Source organism: Clinocottus analis, unplaced genomic scaffold, assembly GCF_023055335.1.
Source record: "Clinocottus analis isolate CAN_PGR_092001 unplaced genomic scaffold, fCliAna1.0.p SCAF_28, whole genome shotgun sequence".
Classification (NCBI taxonomy): Eukaryota; Metazoa; Chordata; class Actinopteri; order Perciformes; family Cottidae; genus Clinocottus; species Clinocottus analis.
In genome coordinates, this window is record NW_027176020.1 from 1,117,774 (window position 1) to 1,138,095 (window position 20,322).

The window sequence follows — 20,322 nt, forward strand, 5'->3', positions numbered from 1 at the left end:
TGAACACATATATATATATATATATATATATATATATATATATATATATATATATATATATATATATATATATATATATATATATATATATACACAAATTATTTATAATCTGAAATGTAGTAAATGTTTTATAAGAATAATATGAATATTAAAGACAATATTTTCTAAATATATTTTTAAAATACAAAATTACACTTGTACATAAAAATATGTATATATTTTAATATATGTTGAACATATTTCTATACATAAAACAATTACTGTATCTAATCAAATATAATTACATATGTATTAAAATATACATAGAAAATAGTTGTATGAATAATTGTATAAAGATATTTTCTGTATTCATTTTTATACAAATGAATGAAACACACTATAGGTATATATCATTGTTTTATTCATACAAATATTTTCTATATATCATATTTTATTTCTATTTACTGAGGTTTAAACTATTTGGCGCAAAGATTTCTCTGGTCTGCTCTTCAGCGATTGGCTTGTGGTTGCTATGGGAAATGTCCACAGCAACAGTTATTGGGTGGAGGCAACGCCCGTCATTACCACGGAAGGTGACGGACAGCCGTATAAACCAATCCGAAAGCGAGAAATGCGAAGGCAGCCAATGAAAACGCAGCGAATTAAAAAAAACGGAGCCGTAGTTAGATAGAGAGCGCGAGGGGCGGGCTGTAGCAAGTTACCAGAATCTCTGCCAGACAGCAGCGAAAAAGACTAATGGTAAGCCGAGTATTTACGTATAAACCCCGCGTACATGCCGGTAACTACCGCAGAGAGCTCCGGTAATCACGTCACCGAGCCGCGGGTTCACTGACACGCTGTTCGGGTCACGGAGCGGCGTCTGCCATCTTCTCCAGCGAGAGTAACGGGACGTTAGCTCAGATGCTAACAGGCTAACAGGCATGTTGTGTGTGTCAGTCCTTCATGGAGCTAATACTAATACTACTAATAATGTGTCTTCACAAGGTGACTTTAACTACATACATCTAAATATATTTAAACTAGATACCGTGTTCAGGTTTGTGGCAAAGTCACAAAACTCACTGATGTAATTGTTAAGGAATTAAAATTATGTATTTCATTTTTTAAATGAAAGAAAAATAATAATTAACAAAAATAAGCTGTAAAACAAATAAAACCGAGGTCTGATTATTATTATTATTATTGTTATTATTATTGTGTTTAGTTTTAATGCAGCCTCGCCTACTTGTGAAAGAGTTTACTATTAGAATAAATGCAATGTTACAACGACTATATTAAGTATGAATGTTTTAGCATTTTCATGTGCATTGTTTCTGTGAATATGGATCATAATATCTCCTCATATCGTCATAATATCTCCTCATAACGTAATAATATCTCCTCATAACATCATAATATCTCCTCATATCGTCATAATATCTCCTCATATCGTTGCCTCTCATCTTGGTCTCGTCTCCTCAGATCCGCCACGTCGTCCTCCGACATGGACAAGTACGAAAAGCTGAAGAAAATCGGCGAGGGCTCGTTCGGGAAAGCCATCCTGGTGAAGTCCAAGCAGGACGGACACCAGTACGTCATCAAGGAGATCAGCATCTCGGCGGTAAGCTCACCGGGAACGCCGCTGCATGCCGTTTGCACGCCGTTCACGCCGGCTTCCCTCACGCAAACCGCTCTCCGTTCCTCTTCCCGCAGATGTCGAGTAAAGAGAGGCAGGAGTCCAGGAAGGAGGTGGCCGTCCTCGCCAACATGAGCCACCCCAACATCGTCCAGTACAAAGAGTCTTTCGAAGGTATCCGCAGGCTCCGCCTCCAGGCGCCGCCTCTCGCCGATCCCGGCGCACGCCGTGACCGTTCTGAACGTCTTCTTTTCTCTCGTCCCCAGAGGGCGGCTGCCTGTACATCGTGATGGATTATTGCGAGGGAGGAGACCTCTTCAAGAAGATCAACTCCCAGAAAGGAACGCTGTTCTCCGAAGAGAAAGTAAGCCTCTCGGACTCAGATCCATAGAACCGGGACATGACGTGTAGCTTAGCATCTGACCACAAGAGACAGGAAGTAAAACCCAGAAGTTCATCCTGTGACGTCGTCTCTCCTCCAGATCTTGGATTGGTTCGTTCAGATCTGTTTGGCGCTGAAGCACGTACACGACCGCAAGATCCTCCACCGGGACATCAAGTCTCAGGTATCTCCTCCTCCTCTTCTTCCTCCTCTTCCTCCTCCTCTTTCTCCTGTATTCACACGTCTCTCCGTCTGTAGAACATTTTCCTGACGAAGGACGGGACCGTGCAGCTCGGAGACTTTGGAATCGCCCGAGTGCTGAACAGGTGAGAGAGGAGAGAGGAGAGGAAGGAAGGAGAAGGGAGAGAGGAGAGAGAGAGGAGAGAGAGAAGAGAGATTTTTTTTTATATGTATAAAGATTTGTTGGAAGTGCAGCATAATGTTGTTATTATTATTATTGATGTTATTATTAATAGTCTTCTCTTCTCTCTGGTGTCGCAGCACGGTGGAGTTGGCCAGAACGTGCATCGGCACTCCGTACTACTTGTCTCCAGAGATCTGCGAAAACAAACCCTACAACAACAAAAGGTACCGAGGAGGGTTGTTTACTCGTTTACTTGTTTGTGTTGTGGTGATGTTTCCTCTCAGCCTCTCCTGTCTCTGAGTGAAGCTGCATTGATTTCCTCTTGACTCCTCCGTGTTCGTGTCATTTAATCCTCTTCAGTGAACGAGTTTCATGAGCGAAGAGGAAATAAATAAATAATGTGTTTATAGATATTAAGGTGAAACTATACATGTAAAATATACATGAAACCTGTTGAGTTTCCCCTCAATGATAAAATAAGTGACTGTTGGTCCCCCCCCCCCTCAGTGACATCTGGGCCCTCGGGTGCGTCCTGTATGAAATGTGCACCCTGAAGCACGCTGTAAGTATTCATCGTTCGCTCTCCGGCTTTGCCTCTGTTTGACCTTTGACCTCACACGGTCCTTCCTGTAGAAACCCCGCATGCAAAGTATCTTCTCTCCTTCAGATGTTCACATGACATCATTGTACATCTCTCTCCTCCAGTTCGAGGCGGGCAACATGAAGAACCTGGTGCTGAAGATCATCCGCGGCTCCTTCCCGCCCGTGTCGCAGCATTACTCCCCCGAGCTGCGCTCGCTGCTGGCGCTGCTGTTCCGCCGCAGCCCGAGAGAGCGCCCGTCCGTCTGCAGCATCCTGGACAAGCCCTTCCTCTGCGGCCGCATCCAGCGCTTCCTCACGCCGCAGGTGGAGCGGCGCCGCCAATGATGACGCAACAACAACAACAACAACAACAACAACAACAACAACAACACTATAACATCTTGTCTTCTCCACTGATTCCAGATCATTGCTCAGGAATTCCGCCAAACTTTTCTTCACAAGCAGCCTAAAGCGGGTTTGATGCCGGGACCAGCAGGTCAGCTACTACTACTAGTACTACTACTGCTAATACTACTAGTAGTACTACTACTACTACTACTGCTAGTATTACTACTACTCCCTCCCCCCCCCTCCTGAGGGGAGAGGCTGTATCTTGATCTCCTTCTTCTTCTTCTCCTTCTCCTTCTTCTTCTTCTTCTTCTTCTTCTTCTATTTCTTCTTCTTCTTCTATTTCTCCTTCTTCTTCTTCTTCTTCTTCTATTTCTTCTTCTTCTTCTTCTTCTTCTATTTCTTCTTCTTCTTCTTCTCCTCTCCCCATCAAAGAGAGATGAATGCTATAACTCAAACGCTGTGTGTGTGTGTGTGTGTGTGTGTGTGTGTGTGCGTATGTTAATTGTACCATTTAGAGGGAGAAATAAACAGCTTTGTCGTCTATCGTGGTGATAACGTTACGCAGCGTGTGCAGACTCAACCTGTTGAATCCTTGACATGTTTTGAACACCTGTCCCTTCAGCCCGGCGCCCCGCCCCCCTCCCCTCGGCCCAGAGGATCACGTCAGCAGCCAGTAAATACGGCGTGCCGTTAGCCGCCAGGAGGCCGGCGGCGGCGGCGGCGGCCAGGAGGCCGGCCGACAGGAAGCCGGCCGCGAGGCCCAAAGCGGTGAGTAAGCCGGGTCGGCTCGGCCCTCCTCTTCATCCGTGTGCTCGTTTATCGCATCGGTGTGTCGGCGGCCTCTGAACCCCCCCGGTGTCATGTGATGCTTAGGCCCCGCCCCCTGCGGCCCCCCACAGACGAGTGAGTCAAGTGGAGGAAGACAGGAAAAAGCTTGAGGTACAGCGGAGAGCTCGGACTTACTGATGGACTCCCTCGCTTCCTTTCTCTCCCCCCGTTTACTGCCCCTCCCTCTCCTCCCAGCATGCTCAGCTTCTCCTCTCTCATCACGCTTCATCTCCACGTTCACCAACCGTTCCCTCCAGCTTCTTTGAGTTTCTTCTTCTTTTTTATTTAAATGAGATGCGTTTGCCTCACGCAGGACGGCCTCAGAAAGAAAAGGATGGAGCTGATCGAGAAAGAAAGGAAACAGAGAGAGCAGGTGAGTGCACTCTTAAAGGGACAGTACCCTCGTTTAGAGTTCTTCTTCTGTGATGTTCATGTGTAGAACATGTCCACCTCTTCAGCTTTCTGACTGGACTGAAGCTGTTCTCTCTGCTCTCACACCAGACTCCATTCACTAAAACACTGATTTAAGCTCTCAGAGCTCAGGAGCTGCTGCATCACCTGCTGCTGGGTTTGACTTGTTGAGAGACTTTAGTGAACCTGAACTAACTCTTTAAAACACTTTAAAGTCTCTCAACAAGTCAAACCCAGCAGCAGGTGATGCAGCAGCAGAGCAGCAGCTCCTGAGCTCTGAGAGCTTAAATCAGTGTTTTAGTGAATGGAGTCTGGTGAAGAAAGTGCTTCAATCTCTGTAGAGTTTCTGATGGACCAGGAAGCAGCTGGAAGTGTAACCAAAGTGTTTTTTCATCAGGTGTTCCTGTTGAAAGCCGATCAAATGAAGAGATATGAAAAAGAAAAGGTAAAGTATCTGTTATTTCTCTTTTTTCACGTTACAAGTCACGTCATCTGAAGCTGAGATGTTGATCCTTTTGCCAGATGCACCGTATAAACCAGGCCAGAGAACAAGGCTGGAAACACGTGCTGAGCTCCAGTGGAGGCAGCAGCCCCGAGAGGAAGGTACCGGTCCAGTTCTCCTGCCTCGTCACGGCCGACCCTCCTCCAGGCTCACAGCGCTCTGTGCTCTCTGTCAGTGTTTTGCAGGTGGAGGAAAGGGGGCGTGTCCGAGCCCCGCGAACCCGTACGAGCACTACCACGCCGCGCTGGACCACCTGGCCAGAGCGTCGCCCAGAGACGGGTCGGCGCCGGGCAGCCCCGTCCGGTGAGGTCCAGATGTCCGCTGTGTGTGCTGCAGGTGATCTCCTGTGCGTTGAGCAGCGTCTCCTTTAACCTCCTCCTCCTCTTCCTCTTGTGAGCAGCGTCCCGGCCGCCGCCGGTCCGGCTCCGCCCAACGGCCCGGTGGCCCGACTCCTGAACTGCGACGCCGTCAACATCAGGAGGGAACTGCAGCGGCTGCAGAGCGGCGCCAAGCCGGCCCACGTCAGCCGGTGAGTCCCTCAGCATCCGGAGTCAAGCTCCTCCTCCTCCTCCTCCGCTACCTCCTCCTTTTCCTCGCTCACCAATTTACAGTTTTATTACCTTCTTGTTCTTCTTCCTCTTCTTCTTCTTCTTCAGGCCGCGGGGTCATGTGGTCGGGGGTCGGGCCTATCAGGTGGAGGAGTTCCTCCAGAGGAAGAAGGAAGCCATGCTCAACAAAGTCCGGGCCGAAGGACAGCTGGTACGTAGAGACCCCTCGCTCATAAATATATATATATATATATATATATATATATATATATATATATATATATATATATATATATATATATATATATATATATATACATATATATATATATATATATATATACATATATATATATATATATACATATATATATATATATATATATACATATATATATATATATATATACATATATATATATATATATATACATATATATATATATATATATATATATATATATATATATATATATATATATATATATACATATATATATATATATATATATACATATATATATATATATATATATATATATACATATATATATATATATACATATATATATATATACATATATATATATATATATATATATATATATATATATATATATACATACATATATATATATATATATACATATATATATATATATATATATACATATATATATATATATATATACATATATATATATATATATATACATATATATATATATATATATATATATATATATATATATATATATATATATATATATACATATATATATATATATATATATACATATATATATATATATATATATATATATACATATATATATATATATACATATATATATATATACATATATATATATATATATATATATATATATATATATATATATACATATATACATATATATATACATATATATATATATATACATATATACATATATATATATATATATATATACATATATATACATATATACATATATACATATATATATATACATATATATATATATATATATACATATATACATATACATATATATATATATATATACATATACATATACATATATACATATACATATATATATATATATACATATATATATATATACATATATATATACATATATATATATATACATATATACATATATATATATATATATACATATATACATATATATATATATATATATATACATATATATATATATATATATATATATATATATATACATATATATATACATATATACATATATATATATATATATATACATATATACATATATATATATATATATACATATATATATATATATATATACATATATACATATATATATATATATATATACATATATACATATATATATATATATATATACATATATATACATATATATATATATATATATATACATATATATATATATATATATATATATATATATATATATATATACATATACATATATATATACGTATATGTATATATGTATATATATATATACGTATATGTATATATGTATATATATATACGTATATGTATATATATATATATATATATTCACACTTATTGAGGCGTCAATAAGTGTTTTGCCGTTTGGATAATGAACGCTGCTTTTCACAGACATTTTAGTGACAAATGCAAGTGAGAAATGTAGATTTCAGCACTTGAAGTTGTGTTTTCTGGCCGCTCGAGTGTGTAAGTCCAGTATTTACGGCCCCGGTTGGGTCTCAGCCCCCCAGAGGAACATCAGATTGGTGACGTTTCCTCTCCAGCTAGCTGCTAGCGCTCATTCACGGAGCCGTACGGCTCCCTCCGGGCCGCGCTCGTGACCGTTAGCCGCTAAAGGGCTGCGTCCTGTATGCTAACAGGGCGCGCGGCAGCACCTGGCAGCGACCTGTAGGAGCCGGGCCGGTTCCCTCTGGTGCCGGAGACCCAGAGCCAACAAGGAGGAGGAGGTAGGAGTCCGGAGGGGCCCTGAACGCCTCACCGGCTGCAGCACGCAGCCCCTCATATGCACGGAAACCTACCCATAATGCAACCCGGCAGCTCGAACCCCTGTGTGCTGCTCCACGTTGTGTTCGCCTCCCCAGTCATGGCCGTTCACAACAATAAATACCATTTTGTTTGTTCTTTGCGTCCCATTTCAGATAACCACTCCCACCTCCATCTTTAAGTTGTTTATTAGCTTTTTGTTGTTGTTGTTTTGAACAGAGCTCATAAACACATGCATCTTTTATTGTTGTCTGTAAACAGCTGTGTTTCTGCTGCTGGCTGGTCTTCATCTTCATGTTGTGGTTTCTCAGTGTTTTATTGTTGTTATCGTTTATGTATGATTGTGAGCGCCCCGGCCTCTGTATGCTAGCTTACAGCATTAACTCCTCTCTCTATGCTAGCTTACAGCATTAACTCCTCTCTGTATGCTCGCTTACAGCATTAACTCCTCTCTGTGTGCTACTTACAGCATTAACTCCTCTCTCTCTATGCTACTTACAGCATTAACTCCTCTCTCTCTATGCTACTTACAGCATTAACTCCTCTCTCTCTATGCTACTTACAGCATTAACTCCTCTCTCTATGCTACTTACAGCATTAACTCCTCTCTCTATGCTAGCTTACAGCATTAACTCCTCTCTGTATGCTAGCTTACAGCATTAACTCCTCTCTCTATGCTAGCTTACAGCATTAACTCCTCTCTGTATGCTACTTACAGCGTGTTCTCTGTGTTCTCAGGAGTACTTGTCCAGGCTGAGGCAGATCCGCCTGCAGAACTTTAACGAGCGTCAGCAGATCAAAGCCCGGCTCAGAGGAGAGAAGGTACCGGCCTCACGTTCTGACATTTAATCAGTGTTTTAATGTGTTTTATAGTGTTTTTCCTCTGACATTTCATCTCCCCGGCTGCTGCTGCTGGTGCTGCTGCTGGTGCTGCTGGTGATGATGGTGATGATGATGATGGTGATGATGGTGATGATGGTGCTGCTGTGTTTCTTCTTCATTCCCAGTATGACAGCGATGGTTCTGACAGCCAGGAATCCAGCGAGGAAGCGGAGCACCGGAGGAAGAAGATCGAGGCTTTAAAAGTGAGTCCGCCTGCAGAGCGACACGCTTCACAACAGCAACGTTCATGAATACAATATAACGCCTCAGCTCTGACTCACTGAGACGACTAAATGGACTAAATGCCCTCGTCGTCGCCTCGCAGGCTCAGGCCAACGCCCGCGCCGCCGTCCTGAAGGAACAACTGGAGAGGAAGAGGAGCGAGGCTCAGGAGCGAGAGAGGAGAGCATGGGAGGACCACGTAAGCTCTCGTCCTTCTGTGCACCGCTGGTCCTACCCGTGTGTGTGTGTGTGTGTGTGTGTGTGTGTGTGAGAAGTCAGGCTAATCTTGTGTACCGCGGTAGCTCGCAGCTCGGGGGGTGAAGGTCGGGATCGCGGCAGCATCTTCATCATCATCAGCAGCACCAGCACCAGCACCAGCAGCATCTTCGTCTACCTCTGACGGTCCTCTTCCTCAGCCGAGTGCCTCTCATCCTCTGGACCCGGAGGCCTCGGCGCCGGCAGCCATCTCCATGACCGCCGCCCTGAAGAACGTCGGAGCGGTCAGCGTCACACCGACACCGAGAGTTTGAACACGTAGACGTCAAAAACACTCGCCAGCTCATGGAAGTGTTCAAAACAGCTGACGGAGCTCCTCTCACGATGTTGTGTTGTTGGTTCCTGAGCGACGTTTATTCAGTGTTTTGTGTTCTCAGATAACTCCGCTGAAGGAAAAGTCTCCTGAGAGCGCCGCCGTCGTCCAGGTGAGTTCACGACCCGGATTCAGACTCCTCCCCTCCCGAGTGGACGTTCAGGAAGATGATGATGAACGTCAATGTGTTCAGAGTGAGAAGAAGCAGATTCTGCGGCGGCTCAACCAGAACCTGAAGGCCCAGAGCCCGGCGGAGGAGGCGGAGCCTGTGGGGGCGGAGCCGGCGAGTCCCGCTCCCCAACGGGGACCCTCGGACTCGGGGACGCGACCCCCTTCCAACGGAGACCGGAGGAAGTGGGACGCGGCCGAGCAGCCGCTGCTGCCCGCCGCTCAGAGGAGCTTCCAGGAAACCGGAACGTCGACCGGTGAGTCGAGTCCCGACGGGTTGGAGGGAAGCCGCCGCCCTGTGGTTAACCGCCTGAACATGATGGAACCTCTACGGGCTCTCGACCTCTTCACCCTGAATTATTCCAATGCCTGTGTTTCATGAATTCATTTTATGAGCAAAGTCTTTGAGAAAAAAATGTATATCTGGGGGAAAAAAAATCACTTTCTAAGGTCTTGTCTCTCCTCCTCTCTTCCTCTCTTCCTCTCCTCCTCTCAGCTGTGTCTGCGTCTCCAGAGGATGAACCGGGTGCAGACAGGAGGAAGTGGGAGGCGGGCGTTCCTCTCGTTCTCTCTGTGGCCCAACGGACTCTGGAGGAGACGAGCAGCGTCGCCTCCATCGGTGAGTTCTCCTTCAGCAGAGCGACGACGGGGAGGAGGTCACTCAACGCTAAGTGTGTGTGTGTGTGTGTGTGTGTGTGTGTGTCAGAGCTGACGGCGGGGGAGGTGATCCAGATGCAGGAGGAGGCTCACAGGAAGGTGTGGGGATCGGGTCCGGACCCGCAGGTGCTCCGGCTCCTCCAGGAGGCGGAGCTTCAGCCTCTCACGCGGCGGCTGGAGGACGAGCACTGCAGCTCAGCTGGTGGGTGATGTCACTCAGAGATGAGGCTGCTCTGCAGCGTGTGATGTCACACGTGGTGTATCTGGTATGCAAAGTCAAGACTGTGTTCTCCGTCCACGTGACTCTGCAGGTCCAGCAGACCTGGAGTCTCTGGTCCTGCAGGACTTGCCCTCCGTCCCCTCGCGCCCTGCAGCTGCTGTGCAGCAGGCCTGGCAGCAGCATGCCAGGTGACTCCTCCTCTTCTCTCACAACAATGCATCCGAAGTTTTAGTGTCAAAGAAGTGTTCACGCAGCGCAATATGTGTTGTTCCTCTATTTCTGGAGTGAAAAATGTCTTTGACACATTTAAAGAGGTCGACCACTGAAGTGTGTTTCCCTCTCAGGCCACCAGAGGGCGCCGCGAGACCAGAGGACGCCGCGAGGCCGGAGGACGCCGCGAGAGCAAAGGACGCCGCGAGGCCGGAGGACGCCGCGAGGCCGGAGGACGCCGCGAGGCCGGAGGACGCCGCGAGGCCAGAGGACGCCGCGAGAGCAAAGGACGCCGCGAGGCCGGAGGACGCCGCGAGAGCAAAGGACGCCACGAGGCCAGAGGCTCCTGAAGAGGAGAGGAGAGCAGAGAAACCTCAAGAGTCCTCGGGTGAGTCTCCTGTGCTGAGTCTGAGGTCACGTCCTCTCTCTCTCTCTCTCTCTCTCTTCATCTCTCTCTCTCTCTCTCCCTCAGCCCCCGGCTCTCCTCTCTTCCTGCGGCTCGTCTCTCCTCGGCGGCGGCGTGCCGCTCTCTCTCTCCTGTCGGCGGCGTCCTCGATGGACGAGTCGTCGGCGTCGCGGTCGCGCTCCGTGTCTCCGCTGCGCCGGCAGCACCAGGAGGTCCTGCTGGGCCTCTGCAGCGGCATGTTCGACGCCAACGACCCCGAGGTGGTGAGCAGTCATGTGACCGGGAGGAGGGGAGGGGGGGCGGGGGAGGGAGAGGAGAGAGAGAAGAGAGAGAGAGAGGTTCACTCCTCTGGAGCAACGAGCTCTGCAACACATTCATCTGCAGAGAGAATCCATCACATACCTGACATCACCTTCAGGGACACACACACACACACACACACAAGCACACACACAGACTTCAGTCAGGATGACCTGGAGGTCAAAGGTCATGTGACGTCACAAACCCGTTTCAGGTGTTTTTACCTCTCAGATTGTAGTAAAAGAGTGAAGTGGTAATAATAAACAAGATGGCCGCTCTCCCCTGCGCCACCAGATGCTGCGGACCTGCTCGCTGCCGGACCTCAGCCGGCTCTTCAGCGCGCAGCGCGACGCGGCGGCGGCCGGAGACGCCGGCGCCGCTGCCGACGACCTGGAGATCGAGGACCTGGAGGACGCGGCAAAAGACGAGGACGATGAAGACGACGAAGACGAGCAGTCGGAGGCCGAAGAGTAAGACGAGCGGCTCTGAGTGTGTTCATGAAACCGTGAGCAGGTTGTAACGCTGCGTGTCGCTCACAGCGCCTACGAGGACGAAGACCTGCGGGACATCCGGGCCTCCATGGAGAGGCTGCTGCAGGAGGAAGGAGACCTGGTGATGAAGAGGAGGAGCCCGCCGAGGGGCGGAGCCGGAGACCTCAACGGGAACCCTCCAGAGGAGGAAGAGGAGGAGGAGGAAGACGACGACCGGGAGCTTTTCCACAGGATATCCGCTGAGATCGACAGGAGCAGCCAGATGGCTGTCGACGACGATGAAGATGATGAAGACGATGATGAAGAAGAAGAGGAGGACGAAGAGGAGGAATGCTCTAATGGGAGTGGCGGTGATGAAGAGGAGGCAGAGGAGCCGCTCACCAACGGGGGAGGAGAAGAGAGCAGCAGCCAGCTGAACGAGGAGTGGCATTCAGGTACCGGCTCAGTAAAAGACAACGCTTTAATCCAGATTGCGTATCTATATGTATTCATATAATCTAATCTAATCTAACTCGGCAGACGGCAGCGGCGAGGAGCCCGGTGCAGAGGCTTCGCACCACGACAGCATCTTCAGCCGTCTGGAGGAACTCCGCTTCAAGCTGGAGCAGCAGATGGGCTTCGAGAGGTTCATCCAGGCGTACAACCAGATCAAGGTGAGCGCAGGTTGTGTGTTGTGTTGTGTTGTGTTGTGTTGTGTTGTGTAAAGGTGAGTGTGCTCTCACAGCATCGGACCTAAACGGATTGTTTCCTCTCAGGCGATTCATGAGGATGAAGACGAGAACATCGACCTGGGCTCCAGCTTGGTGCTGAACATTTTGGGCACCGAGCACCAGAACCTGTACCCCAACATCCTGCACCTGGTGATGGCCGACGGGGCGTACCAAGAAGGTGAGGGGGGGGCGGGGCGTACCAAGAAGGTGAGGGGGGGCGGGGCGTACCAAGAAGGTGAGGGGGGGGCGGGGCGTACCAAGAAGGTGAGGGGGGGGGCGGGGCATAACAAGAAGGTGAGGGGGGCGGGGCGTACCAAGAAGGTGAGGGGGGGCGTGGTTTATTCAGCTGGAGTTAGTCGTCCTCTCTCTTGAGCAGAACCACAGAACAGAGTTTGTTCCCTCGACTCTCTGTCGTCTTTCTTTGTGCTGAGTCAGTGATGACTCTCTTCCTCCTCCTCCTCATCCCCCTCTTCTTCCCCCTCCTCTTCCTCCTCATCCTCCTCTTCTTCTTCCTCTCTCTGCATGACAAGTTTTTTGTTTTTCTATTTTTACTTTCTTAAGACAGAGAAACAGGATGTGTCATGAAATGTCTCTCTCTCTCTCTCTCTCTCTCTCTCTCTCTCTCCCTCAGATAACGATGAGTAGCTTCCTGTGGGACGTTCTTCTCTCTCTCTCTCGTCCCCGTGAGGAGGATCTCTGATCTCTGCATGACGTCATCATGTTTCAGGCTCTCTCCCGTTGCATGATGGGTAACGAACACACAATGTTTTTCTCCCCCGTGTTCATTCAGAAGTGCATTATTTATACAAAACAGCTTCTCACTAAACCAAAGTTCTGTTAAAGAGTCTGGGAATGATTCAAAGGTTCGGTTTTATTTTGGCGGGGCAAAGATCTGGTCCTCTCAGGTGCTCTCTTCTCTTCTTTCTCTTCTTTCTCTTCTCTTCTTGACTCCTCAGAACCAGCTCAACCTCTTCTCTTGTGTCTCTTGTGTGTCTTTGCGTCGCAGCAGCTTCAACGTGATCAGATTGTTGGTTTTATTTGACGTAGCAGAGGGAGAGCACTGATTATTAATAAAATATTGTAAATCTTTATATGAAATAAACACTTTTTTAAGAACTTGAGGACTTTCTTCTCTTTCTGCTCACTGACACCAAAGTACATTTTCTGTGTACTTGTACCTGTGTACTTGTACCTGTGTACTTGTACGCGTGAGAGAGGGTGTGTGGACGGACGATGATGTCACGACTCTGCAAGACGGCGTCAGTGAAGACGAGATGAAGATGAAGATGAAGACAAGCTTTAATGTTGGAGTCGCTGAGCAGCTTTGTGTGTCTGTTTGTGTTGCTCTGCATCTCTTTAAGTGGTGTTGTGTCTCATCTTGGAGGAAAACACAAAGAAACAAAATGACTTCAAAGAGACAAAAAAGATACAAAAAGACTAAAAGATAGAAAGTGACTTTACAACAAAGAGACAAAACGACCCACAAAGACAACAAAAGATGCAATATTACCATAAAAAGACACAACAATGATGTGTCTGTGTGTGTCCGGTAGGAACATTGTGTGTCCTGTAGGAGACCTTGTGTGTCTGTTGTGTATTTCACGGTAATGGAACAAAGTGAGGCAACCTTTCTGTCTCGTCTCCTTGAAATCGGGACGTTTGTCTTTAGCAACACGGCTGTCACCTCCATCACACCACGGGGGGGGGTGTGTGTGTGTGAGAGACACATGAGGGTCAAGCAGAAAAAGGGAGTGTGTGTCGGAGGAGGAGATACGACCTGAGGGATGCAGCGTGACAGAAGAGGAACACCTCCACATAACTCTCCCTCTTTATCGCTCTCTCTCCTCCCCCTTCATACCCCCCCCTCCTCTCTCTCTCTCTCTCTCTCTCTCTCTCTCTCTCTCTCTCTCTCTCTCTCTCTCTCTCTCTCTCTCTCTCTCTCTCTCTCTGCAGTGTCCTCTGAATGAGATTCAGATATAAATCTCCTGCTTGTCGTTTCCCTCGACTGGTTTTGTGCGTCGCAGGTTATCTGGAGTCAGAGGTCTGTTTCAGGCATTGTGTAGTTTTGTGTTGTGATGAAAGCGTTGTGTGTCCTTCAGCGTGCTGCTCGCCTGCTGTCGGGGTTTATAATCAGAGTATGATCAGAAGCAGCAACTCATAGAATTGACAAAGAGACACAAAACAACCATAAAAGACACAACATGGGCCCAAGGAGACATAAAGAGACGTACAAAGACTACAAGGACACACAAAAAGACTACAAGGAGACACAAACAGACTACAAGGAGACACAAGAAGAGTACTTTTATAATAAAAAGAGAGCTAACACAATGACGTGTCATCAACATCCTGCATTGTGTGTAACTTGTGTTGCTGCAGTTTTCACCAGAGACACACGTCACGTGACCACCAGGTGTCGCTGTTCCCGCCGCTGCTCCATAAGAGACGGAACACCTGAGCGCAGAGCGGGTTTACCTGTTAAGGCTGAGAACAACACTGCAGGAGAACTGTTCAGAAAGCATAACTCTTTCATTAAAACCAAATAAAATTATTACAAAAACAATCTGATGTTCTATTCTATACAGTAAATATATTTGTATTTTATTTTTCTTTAAATTTTCTCTTCCTACGTTTGATCCAAACAAATCAAAACGGAATAAAACCGGATTGTGGGTCTGAAAAATAAATAAATCCATATTTTTGGAGATAAATGAAGTTGCTCCGTTGCATATCCAGCCCATAATCAATAATGTGATCGGCTTCCAGCTCGTGACGCGTCACGTGTCCCGGTGATGAAACACATTACAGGTGATTTTCCACTCTGTCTGAGAGAAATATGATTTTTTCTTTTGACATTACAGACGCTCAGTTCACGCCCGCTGGACGCCGCCTTCAAGTGCGCCTCGGAAATATCAGCACTCAGCACTGCTACAGTGACTTGAGAGGACCTTTGGAAGGATATTGTGTAATATTGGTGATTATTTTGCTGTTGTAGAAGCTGGTGTTTCCTCTAGCTTATCAATAGACATGTATTCTGAAAACAAAGGGGGGGAAATTATGCAAAACGTCCGTTTGTTTACCAGCAAGAAAATCCACAAACATGCAAATGTAATGACAGTGATGCTTCCTACCCAATAATACAAAAACCGTCTTTTTTTTTTACATTAAATAAATGTTAATGATAATAATAATTTTGATAAGTGAAGTCAAGTACTACATATTAATGATACTAATTCTAATTATTATTATAATATGTAAAATATAAGTAAGTACATTAATCTATATAACGTATTCTTCCGTTCCTGAATCAATTACTTACGTTGTGATCAACATGTTCATCCCAGTTGTCTCTTTTCCCGACGGCCCCTGAAGGCCCCTCGTCGCCCCGCCTCCTCCCTGTCTCGGCTCACTAGCGGCGGACAGCAGTCTGCCAACATGGCGCTGCTCGCTGCGGTCGGAGCTCCGTTGTCTCGTCCGTTTCCTCTTCATGTTCGGTTCCGCCGGAGTATCTGACAGAAGTACCACTTGTACCACAGCGTAGTACGCCTTCCAGAGAGTACCTCGCAGTATTCATCCGGTGAATACTTCACATAAATTGGCTGCTTGCAGCTTGTGAGCAAGAAAGCAACAAAAAAAAAGGGGGAGTCGTGTTTTTAAAAAAAAAAAAAAGGTAAGATGTTTTATATTTTACTTTTGGTGTGAGAAGTTTAAAAAAAACTGTGTTTTTACAAAAAAGTACAAATCCTGTAATTTAAAAAAAAAAACTTCACATTTTTAGTATCAAACGTCAAAGTATCGGCGGCGCGAGCGAACTTTAATCTGAGGGCTGTTTTTAATTCTCGCGATATTATGAAAAAAAAACGAGTTTTACGTCATAAAAACACAAAAGTTACAAAAGTAAAAGTACACGTTTGTGTTTTTCTTTTCTTCCCGTGTACTATCACAGCTGTACACACGAGCAAGTGTTTTATTATAATATGTTTTTTTATGATACAATACATGTTGAGTTAATGTAGTATTTTTATTGATAAATTATATTCTATTTTTTGTATATATTCATTTTTTATATCTTATTTTAACGCTCAGGTCTGTATCCATGCTAAAATTCTATCTATCTATCTATCTATCTATCTATCTATCTATCTATCTATCTATCTATCTATCACCAGACAAAGAGAATTGATTTATTGATACATTCCTCATCATGTATTTGCTCTTAAAACATAAATCACAGTCTCTCACTGCTTTTTCTTTTTTCTTGTCATGATGATGATGATGGTGATGAAGGTGTGTTGACTGCTCCAGGATCACAGTTTTCCAGGTGTAATTATCTGCTGTTGAGTTAATCAGATGAACGTGTCTTAAACCCTCTTAATCACACTCGTAGTGTGTGTTTTTGCCAGCTCATCACTTCTCTGTGTTGTAGCGGGTGAGATCTGGAGGTGTGATGTTTCCTCTGCTCCATAAACACAGCACAGACTTCAGCCATATGTGTTGAAGATAGTAAACGTTACACCGCAAGAAAACCACACGGGAAAGTAGCTTTCTGTCAAAAAACAACGACATCTGGTTGTATAGAAGTCTATGCTTCATGTGTTAAAGCTGCATTCTCTCTCCTGACCACCAGGGGGCGACTCCTCTGGTTGTATAGAAGTCTATGCTTCATGTGTTAAAGCTGCATTCTCTCTCCTGACCACCAGGGGGCGACTCCTCTGGTTGTATAGAAGTCTACGCTTCATGTGTTAAAGCTGCATTCTCTCTCCTGACCACCAGGGGGCGACTCCTCTGGTTGTATAGAAGTCTATATAAGTGACTCTACTTCTCTCTTGATGTATTCCCTCAGTAAACATTGTAAACATGAGTTTATGTCTCAATCTCTAGTTTCAAGTCTTCTTCTTTACAGCATGATGTTCATTTAGTACATTATGGTCTGTTAGAGTCAAACAGACCATAATACGGGGACGCTTTAGGGGCGGGGCTACAAGGTGATTGACAGGTCTACCAGAGCGCTTTAACCTTTTCCGTGTGTTTTCACTTCACATTTTGGTTTGCCTAAAAATCGAGCCTCCTCCCACTTGTGTCACATCTTGTTTACCTAGACGATAAAGGCCAAAACGCCAAGATGTCACCTCCCCTCCCTCCCCTCCCCTTCTTACAGGCTTCCTATGACCTACTTCCTGTGTGCACACTAACAGTTGACCAACTTGTCTTTACCCTGTGTTCCTTGCAGCGGACGCCATGGCCACAGCGGAGGTATGGGAGTGACGTGACGGCGTGCTGTTCCCGCTTCACTTACGCTAACGCTAACGCCCGCGCCGCCGCCGCAACCGCCATGCCTCTCCTGCTGAAGTAGCGGCGGAGAGCGAGAGCGCGCGCAGAAAGAAAATGGAGGAGTCGGTGCTGCTGGATCTGCTGGAGTGCCCCGTGTGCCTGGAGCGGCTGGACGCCTCGGCCAAGGTGCTGCCGTGCCAGCACACCTTCTGCCGCCGCTGCCTGCAGGGCATCCTGGGCTCGCGCGGCGAGCTGCGCTGCCCCGAGTGCCGCACGCTGGTGGAGTGCGCCGTGGACGAGCTGCCCAGCAACATCCTGCTGGTGCGCCTCCTGGACGGCATCAAGCAGCGGCCCCGCAGGGCCGGAGCCGGAGCCGGGCCGCCGGGGGTCTGCACCAACGCCAACACCAACGGCACGTCGTCCGGAGCCGGGGCCGCCGCGGCCAGAGCGTGGCCGGCGGATCGCGTCGGCGTCGCCAGGGACCAGGGCACCCCGGGGCCTCAGCCTCAGCGAGCTCAGGCCAAGAGCACCCTCGTGCGGGTCAGTACATGCTACTTTAAAACTATCAGTACGAGAAATTGCCACTTTAAATGTTTGCAGGGTTCTTACGGTCATGGAAATGTGGTTAAAAGTCATGGAAATGTGGTTAAAAGTCATGGAAATCTGGTTTATACGGTCGTGGAAAACCTGGGGAAAAAACATTTTAAAATTATTTCCAGACCTGGAAAAGTCCTTGAACACAAATCCCAAAAGTTGTGTAAAAGTCCTGTAAATGTGTTATATTCATGTGTTCATGACGTTCTACGCTGAGTTGGAAATAATTCATCACTTTTTCATGTTTACGCCCAGATTTCACTAAATGTTTGCTCAAGGAAATCTGGTTGGAAGTCATGGAAATACAAACTGCATTCTCGCTCCTGGCCACCGGGGGACTCCTGTGGTTGTATAGAAGTCTAGAAGCCCAGGGGGCGGGGCACCCCGGGGCCACAGCGAGCACCCTCGTGCGGGTCAGTACACCGCACACACGGATCAGCGAGCACGAGTCGGTGTTTTTAACCATTGTTTGTGTGTTTTTTTTTTTTTTTTTGAGGAAAATCTGTGAAGGATTAAAAAGCAGCGTGTTTTGCGTTACCGGCCTCTAAATCTCTGCAGCGGATTAACCGCGTTATCACCAGCCAGTCGCGCCCGGCCGGCCGGCCCGGCGTCACTAATGGCGAGTGATTTTTGAGATTAGTTCACACAGTTCAGAGCCGACTAACGACTCCGTGTGCTGCCGGGCTTTTCCCCCCCGGAGAGATTAGTTCATTCTCTCCGGCGCCAGAAAGCCACGTAATGGTGTGTGATCGTTTCCCTCTGAGCGCCCACGAATATTCTCTAAAAATACAAATATTTTACAGGATATTCAGCCTCAGTTTCTCTGCAGGGTTTGTTTGAAGGTGATAAAGTAGTTTATGAACATAAGAGATATAATCCCTAATAATCCATAATAGTGGAGGCTTGTTTATGGAGTTTAGTGGTTACTCGTTGTCGTCGTCATTCCTCAGTTCTTTGTGTGATCGCCCCCTGGTGGTGAGGAGAATAACGCGGCTCGTTGAGTTGAAAACGTAGAGAATAAAACCCTCCGAAAAACGTGTTCTGGGTTCTTTTCCCTGGTGGCGTTTCCTGCTGTTCGTGAGACTGCAGGGCGGCTGCTTTTAATCTGCACTTCTGAGAGGCGTTGAAAAGAGTAGTTATGTAAAATGCAAAGGTTATTTCCATAGATATGAGAGAAACAAGAGATTCCTCTTGGTGTGAGCTGCAGTGAACCCAGTGAAACGTGGGCTGATTTCTGTGGTTTTGTCTTCATGTTTATGTGGAAACTGGATGAAAGCGAGCGGCTGACGGATGTTTCTGTGGAGCTTTCATGTCGTTTACTCTCACAAAAACTTCTTGTTTTTATTATTTACCCTCCTCTCTGGGAAAGTCAACACTCGGTATATTAACGCCGCCGCGCATCGCTCATAAAACTCTAGAGTCGCACTTGCGTGCCGTTTTTCTCCAAACGGCTCCAGACTGTTTGGTGTCGAGCTCGAACATCGACACGAAGCGGAGAAAGCAAATATCAGCTTTTTACTCTCAATCTTTAAGTTCTGAGTCAGTTTTTGGTGAAAAGGAAAAGCAAGCGGTGGACTCGCTTATTGCTCCACGTGAAGGTCTAACTTCAAAGGTTATGAAGCTTCACACACACACACACACAATCAGACACACACACACACACAATCAGACACACACAGACAAAGGTTATGAAGCTCATCGGACTATTATTGGTGTAGTCTTGGAGTAATCTTGGTGTAATATTGGGGGTAGTCTCGGAGGAGTATCAGAGTAGTATTGTAGTAGTATATCGGAGGAGAACCCCCTGACTCCCTCTCCCTCCCTCCTGGATGAAAAGATGTCTCCTGTGTAGAATCACAGGAATGTCGACGCGGCGGTCGTGTGTCTGCTCGCCGCTCAGGTACAAAGATCAGAGGCCTCGCCGGGAACGCAGCGGGGAAACGCCTCGCTCGCCACCGGGGGAGGGGACACCTGAAACTACCATTATCACCTCTGT

The 20,322-nt window shown here is 46.4% G+C and overlaps 2 protein-coding genes across 7 annotated transcripts in view; both read left to right on the forward strand.

Moving 5' to 3' along the window:
• Positions 1 to 679: 679 nt before the first annotated feature.
• nek1 (NIMA-related kinase 1) lies at positions 680 to 13,558 on the forward strand. Of its 4 annotated transcripts, none has more exons than XM_068592715.1 (35): positions 680 to 738; positions 1,462 to 1,600; positions 1,693 to 1,789; positions 1,882 to 1,979; positions 2,098 to 2,181; positions 2,256 to 2,323; positions 2,499 to 2,585; positions 2,869 to 2,923; positions 3,067 to 3,267; positions 3,367 to 3,439; positions 3,917 to 4,062; positions 4,168 to 4,233; positions 4,436 to 4,495; positions 4,931 to 4,978; positions 5,056 to 5,136; positions 5,211 to 5,338; positions 5,436 to 5,564; positions 5,692 to 5,794; positions 7,483 to 7,569; positions 8,345 to 8,428; positions 8,614 to 8,691; positions 8,814 to 8,909; positions 9,013 to 9,210; positions 9,364 to 9,411; positions 9,493 to 9,724; positions 9,964 to 10,086; positions 10,174 to 10,326; positions 10,436 to 10,532; positions 10,689 to 10,942; positions 11,027 to 11,223; positions 11,555 to 11,730; positions 11,800 to 12,185; positions 12,271 to 12,404; positions 12,507 to 12,639; positions 13,093 to 13,558. In XM_068592715.1, exons 2-35 carry the CDS (start codon positions 1,484 to 1,486, stop codon positions 13,104 to 13,106), a joined length of 4,131 nt encoding a protein of 1,376 aa, XP_068448816.1. In that variant the 5' UTR covers positions 680 to 738; positions 1,462 to 1,483; the 3' UTR covers positions 13,107 to 13,558. The 4 variants fall into 4 exon arrangements, with proteins under 4 accessions (XP_068448816.1, XP_068448820.1, XP_068448819.1 ...); XM_068592717.1 differs by lacking the exon at positions 680 to 738 and adding an exon at positions 772 to 918; XM_068592719.1 differs by lacking the exon at positions 7,483 to 7,569.
• A 2,364-nt stretch (positions 13,559 to 15,922) lies between these two features.
• Positions 15,923 to 20,322, forward strand: part of sh3rf1 (SH3 domain containing ring finger 1) — a 24,524-nt gene continuing 20,124 nt past the window's right edge. For 2 of the 3 annotated variants that reach the window (XM_068592720.1, XM_068592721.1), the window contains exons 1-2: positions 15,923 to 16,131; positions 17,692 to 18,272. In XM_068592720.1, coding sequence (XP_068448821.1) covers positions 17,847 to 18,272 — 426 coding nt within the window. In that variant the 5' untranslated portion in view covers positions 15,923 to 16,131; positions 17,692 to 17,846. Of the gene's footprint in view, positions 16,132 to 17,691; positions 18,273 to 18,609; positions 18,740 to 20,322 lie in introns of those variants that run through there. The other variant, XM_068592722.1, reaches the window with a different exon arrangement.